The following is a 5,808-nucleotide window of genomic DNA, read 5'->3' on the forward strand; positions in this document are numbered from 1 at the left end:
GCTGGATGAACACTACCCCGATCGATTGAGCCGGTGGATGAACAAGACCCTGTGGAGGGCTGGATGAACAGGACCCCATGGAGGGCTAGTTGAACAGCAGTCGGTGGAGGGCTGGATGAACAGTAGCCCGTGGAGGGGTGGTTGAATAGGACCCCGTGGAGAGGGCTGGTTGAACAGTAGCCGGTGGAGGAGCGCATGGTGGAGGCTAGATGAACAGGAGCCCATGGATGAACAGTCGTAGGTGGAGGCTGGAGGAGGTCGATGGTGGATGAACAGCAGCCCGTGGAGGCAGTCGACGGTAGATATGAACAGTATCTCGTGGAGTCCCGTTTTGCGGTACGCCACACCCCTCCCGATGAACAGGACCCCCGTTTCGACCTTAGCGCTCCAACACAAATCCGTTTCCTCCATTTTGCGGTACGCCACACCCCTCCCGATCAACAGGACCCTGTTTCCACCATTTTGTGGTACGTCAGACCCCTCTCGATGAACAGGATCCCGTTTAGACCGTGGCCGGTCGAACACAAGGCCGTTTCCTCCATTCTGCGGTATGCCAGGCCTCGTTTCCATCGGCTGTTCCGTCCAAGCCAGTTGGCTCCCGATGAACAGCACGCGTTCCGTTGCCTTCCGATGAACATGACGCATTCCGTTGCCTCCCCATGAACATGACGATGACGCGGTTTCTCCGTTCCGACCCAGCCATGTACACGAGCCCTGGCCGTACGTATGCGCGAGTAGGCATTCGAGACCCCGCCTGTATGTATGTATGTGGCCGTATTTACTTTCTTGCACCCTGGCTATACGTACGTGTACATGCTATGTGCGCGCCTCTACTACGACACGTGTGCGCCTCTACATCAACCATTATGTACGTACACGTTCACAACCAGAATGACAACGCTATGCACGCTTCGATGAAGTGGGTCCTAACTATCAGGCACTTCCTTCCGTGCGAAGATGTAGCTGGTGGGTCCCAGCAGTCAGGGGGGAAATGTTTTTTTCACGAAATACGATGGCCCGTCCAGTGGGTCCCTGCTGTCAGGTGGAGGAATAATTATTTTCTGCGTAATAAGGAGGCACTTCCTTGCTGCTGCCATGGACCCAGCTGTCAGCCTCTCCACGTACAGTGCTCTTCTGATGGAAGTCGTTCCTTGATCACGTTGACCACGCCGCGCCGAGAGCACTTGGGTAGTGGATGACAGCGAGGCCTAGGAAGGGGATGACGCGGAGCCAGGAAAAACGCGGCAGTGGATGCCCACGCAGAGGGGGGTACGTGGGTTGACTGCTTCGGCTGCGGTGTGAGGATGCCGTCGCCAGAGAATAACAGGAGGTGTGCGTGAGTATAGAGGGATGGCATGGCCAGCAGTGATAGCACAGCCGGACACGGGAGACAGGAGTAGGTGGCATGGCCGACGCTTGTTTGGACAGTTGGAGCAAGAAGACCAGAGGTTGAAGAAGCACTACGGCCGTTGGATGGACATCGTACGGTCACTGGAGCTAGAATCGTTCATATTGACTAAGTTGACAAAGCCCTCCATCCTCGTCATCTTAGTAGGCCCACAAGTCAGCCTCCCACTATGGTGGGTCCTAGCTAGTAGGGGGAGTATACATTTTTTTGTGCGTAATAAGGAGGCACTTCCTTGCGTGCGAAGATATAGCTGGTCGGTCCGACCTGTCAGCAGAGGGAATGTTTTTTCGTGAAATACATAGGCCCTTCCAGTGGGTCCCGGCTGTCAGGTGGACGAATCATTATTTTGCGTGTAATAAGGAGGCATTTCCTTGTGTGGGCCCCTACTATCAGCCTCTTCCGATGGCTGTTGTATGTTGACCTCGCCACGCTGAGAGCACAAACACGGTGGATGAGGGCGAGGCCTAGGAAGGGAACGACCCGGAGCCGGTGAAGCCACCGCAATGGATGCCCACGCTAAGGGGAGTATGAGCACTGGCTGGTCGGCTGCGGGGTGAGGCTGACGTCGCCGGAAAATAACAGGATGTGTGGGTGGGTAGACACTACAAGAAATATGTCAACTTGTGACCCTCGCTATTGGCCACTGAAAGGTCATAGTTTTTCATTTGCGACCTTTTTGTGACCAAAAACAGAAGGTCAAAAGCTGGCGGTCATAAACTGAAATTAGCGACCTTCTCTGTGAGAAGGTCGTAGACGTTTACGACCAAAACAGAAGGTCGTTGAACCCATGACCTTTTGTTTTGGTCACTGGCTGTCTGCCCAGGCCACGTCGGATCTGACGTGGCAATCTGACGTGGCAAAATTGCGACCAATTGAAAAGGTCATTACTTAGAATGAGCCCGGTCCAGTTCAGTGTCTATATGGGCCAAGCCCATTAATTATTATTTTTCTAGCAATTTGTGTCACCTACATGGGCCGAGACCAAGAATTTGGCCTTTTATTTTCTAGGACACGGCCTTCTACAGTTCATTTCTTTTTTGGGCCTCAAACTTTTTATAGTCTATTTCAATTTTGGGCCTCCATAACAAAATTGTTCCAGCGACAGTGAAATAGAGGGAATTCAAACAAGCATGTATCTTAAACAGCCACGGGTGACAATTTTATTTCTTTCAACACAAAAAGATTCCTTAAACAGCCACGTGTACAACAATAGGTACACTCAAGGTACATTCAAGCATAGGAAGTACTACCAAGGAGCTAAAACACGTACTAACAGCAAACATGTACATTCAAGCATCCACGTAGCTACCAAGTAGCTACCATTTCTACCAACAGCAGCAACAGCCGCCTGAAAGACAAGGAGGTACTACCACCACCAGCAGCAACCATCCATCACCACCAGCGGCGACATTTCAGAGACGCCCTCCCCTTGTTGTTGCTTGGCGTGCTGCATCACAAGTCCCCCTAGACACACAAAATTCAGATGTTCAAAACATATCAACATGTTGAGCAGATAGGGAATCATGGAGCAAATGTTAGTGTGGTGCAAGGCGACAGATTACAGGATTAAATATTAACAGAAGAAGAATTGTTGAATAAATCGTGTGAAATGGCATGGTGGATTTGGAAAGTAACATTCAAGCGGCAGTTTGAATCGATGAGCATACTATATAGATTCTAGCAAGGCTACAAGGTTACAAGGCTACACATTTGAACACAAGAAGCCATAAATTTGAACAACCAAATTAAAAATAGGAGTAGATCAACAATTGCATAGCAACTAAATTCTAAATATCACTGACCAACAATACCCAAATGACGCGGTGCAGCGACACAGAAACATGGAAACCAACACAAAGTCTGCCAAAATTTCATCGCATCACCGAGCAAACACTGAGATCAGGTGGAAGAGGCCAACACTGAATAGAGCGGTAACAGAGAGGGAATGGGGGAGCGGGTAACTTACAACATCACAAAAGATACTTCCACTTCTCACCATCAACCTTGCAAACCTGCGATTTAAACACAAATCAGGACACGGGATTTGCAAGAAAAACTATCACAACACGAGTTCGAATAAGAACAAGGAGATAGGGGCGGGAGCAAAGGGAACCGAGATGCTTACCATGGAGACCTGCTTGATGTTGGAGTCCTTCCTGAATCTGTCCCTGCAAAAATAGAACCAAAATGGGCCCCGGTCAGGACGCGTCACCACGCCATAGAAACAACGTGAATCGAACCACAACAAAAAATCAAATCTCTGGCTCACATGAGGACTAAGACGGCGCTTGGGCTTGTTGTTGTCTTTCTCGGCCTTTCTCTTCTTCACCACAAGTCTGCATCACCACAGAAACAATAGGAGCAAAGCGAATCAGAACCCAACGCGAAACAACATCAGGAAAACCCAAGCAGAACCACCACCGGAAATGAGTCCATCACCTAAAACCAAGCAAAAATGAACAATCCAAAAGATGTAGTATGAGTATGTACATTACAAGGAACAATTTTTTGCATTGACAACAGAAGCTATGCTCACAAATTTGTATTGTAGGTACAGGAAATGTGCCAGAAATCATATAAGCATACACAATTACACACATGATACTTAGATCACACTGTCAATTCATACTACACGAGTCACTCTTATGAGATAATGGCATGTAGCTGTATGCAGCTACTTGACCATGACAATTTATACTACACGAGTCACTCTTATATAATATAATTGAACAAAACACTGCCATGCATTTATTGGACTATGACCAGGTGCAAGTTGATGAGAATCATCATGCTGAAACTGATACAACCACATCATATCCTTCTAACATTCCTAGTTCACTCAGAAAACACTTCACCAACATCACATAATTGCAGTCTGAAAACACAATTCACTCAAAAGGACACAAATCAGTATGCACAAGTGCTGGACCTTCAAATAAGCATACTTGAATTCACTGGTAAGCATTAGCAGAACTAATATATATTTTTGCATGATCTTAGTGTATCTCTACATCACATAGATTCACCCACTCTATCACTACCAATTCTACTACAGAGTAAGAATGGAATGATGCTAGTCTATTGAGGGAAAGGATCTTCTCTCATCAGTAGTGGTGTTGCTCCTAGGCCAAGTGAGAGGAGTCAAATCATTTGCCACAGTTAGAAAGTTGGTAGGAGCATTAGGAGATGATAACACACACACACGAGGATATGTTCGCTTCACTCAACTTGACATAATATAGCAGCATGCAAATACAATGGATCTACAATGGAGAAGGATATATATATATATATGGACATTGTCAGTGACATGGTTGCTAGCTAGCTAGCTTGTTGTCATGGATTTTAACTGGACATGGCCAAGAAGAAGCAGTCATGCCTAGTAGTCTAAAAACAGAGTTTCATGGACTCTAGTGCTTCTTTGGTCATTAGAGCTCCATAGGATGCAGGTAGGATTGCAGCTGCAGCCATAGTAGATGGCATGTAATCCAGCACACTATCGGCTGCATGAACACAACACATATCAGTCAGACAAAATGCAAGAAAGATCCATATTCAGTTAAGAAGGTGTGCAGGACGAAGATGAACCTTCGGTTGTGGCAAAGATGAAGCCGATGGACTTGAGGGCCACGCAGGCGGGGTCATGCCCACAGCCGCCGCAGCTGTCGTGCCGGTCAAACCGGGAAGAGAAGCAGGGGAGGTAATGGAAGGGCGTAACGGCGGCCATGTGCCAGCCAAAGGTTGACAGCACAGGCAGCTCCATCCGGCGGATGGAGGCGGAGCAGAACTTGTAGCTGCCGCTGGCGTCGAATTTCGACAGTGCCGGCGTGCAGTACTCCATCTTCGCTGCCACAGAGACGCAGGCCACGGAAAGGAGCCGCGCCACCCACAGCATGGCCATCCTCTGCATGCGCACAACCACATCATCCTCCTGTTCCTAAGAAGCGGAGAGGCTAAATTTGTTTTACAGCAGTGGTGCGGTGATTGATTACCAGGAAGAAGTGGTCGAAGTAGGCAATGGCCAGGAAGATGCCTCCTCTGGCCCCCTCGCAACAACGTTGGTGCCGCTACCACCGGTCGCACCACTTGGACGAGCCCCGCGGTCGAGGCCCGCGCGCCTGCCCACGTCATCGGGGAGCAGCGCGAGGGGCGCGACCCCGCAGGCGGAGAGGGAGCAAGGGCGCGAGCGGCCAGAGGGATCCGAAGGTATCGGCGGGCGCCTTCGCCGCCTTGTCGACGCCGGGGGAGCTCGTGGGGGCGGGAGCTAGGGAGGGGGACAGAGGGGATCCGTTGTCGCCGTCTTCAGAGTCGGCGTCGGGGCGGAGGAGCGGGGATGCGGTGGGCGCGCCGGCCAAGCGGCTGCGAGATGGGGCTCTGGGCGGCGCAGCGCACCGGCGAGG

At 50.0% G+C, this 5,808-nt stretch overlaps 1 protein-coding gene across 1 annotated transcript; it reads right to left on the reverse strand.

Annotated features, from left to right (window-relative positions):
* Positions 1–2,774: 2,774 nt before the first annotated feature.
* LOC125516697 (cyclin-D5-2-like) lies at positions 2,775–5,303 on the reverse strand. The gene is made up of 5 exons (XM_048682042.1): positions 4,997–5,303; positions 4,818–4,911; positions 3,534–3,744; positions 3,405–3,420; positions 2,775–2,872 (listed from the first exon to the last, which is right to left on the reverse strand). Exons 1-5 carry the CDS (start codon positions 5,301–5,303, stop codon positions 2,775–2,777), a joined length of 726 nt encoding a protein of 241 aa, XP_048537999.1.
* Between the last annotated feature and the right edge of the window lie 505 nt (positions 5,304–5,808).

The sequence above is a fragment of the Triticum urartu genome, chromosome 6 (genome assembly GCF_003073215.2).
Source record: "Triticum urartu cultivar G1812 chromosome 6, Tu2.1, whole genome shotgun sequence".
Lineage (NCBI taxonomy): Eukaryota > Viridiplantae > Streptophyta > Magnoliopsida > Poales > Poaceae > Triticum > Triticum urartu.

Excerpts from the sequence above, each read along its gene's own strand:
- LOC125516697 (XM_048682042.1), bottom strand. The coding sequence starts at position 5,303 with ATGCTGTGGGTGGCGCGGCTCCTTTCCGTGGCCTGCGTCTCTGTGGCA. Across the intron at positions 4,912-4,996 it reads CATCTTTGCCACAACCGAAG|CCGATAGTGTGCTGGATTAC; the intron begins GTTCATCTTCGT and ends GTGTTCATGCAG. Across the intron at positions 3,745-4,817 it reads ATGACCAAAGAAGCACTAGA|ACTTGTGGTGAAGAAGAGAA; the intron begins GTCCATGAAACT and ends GTGGTGATGCAG.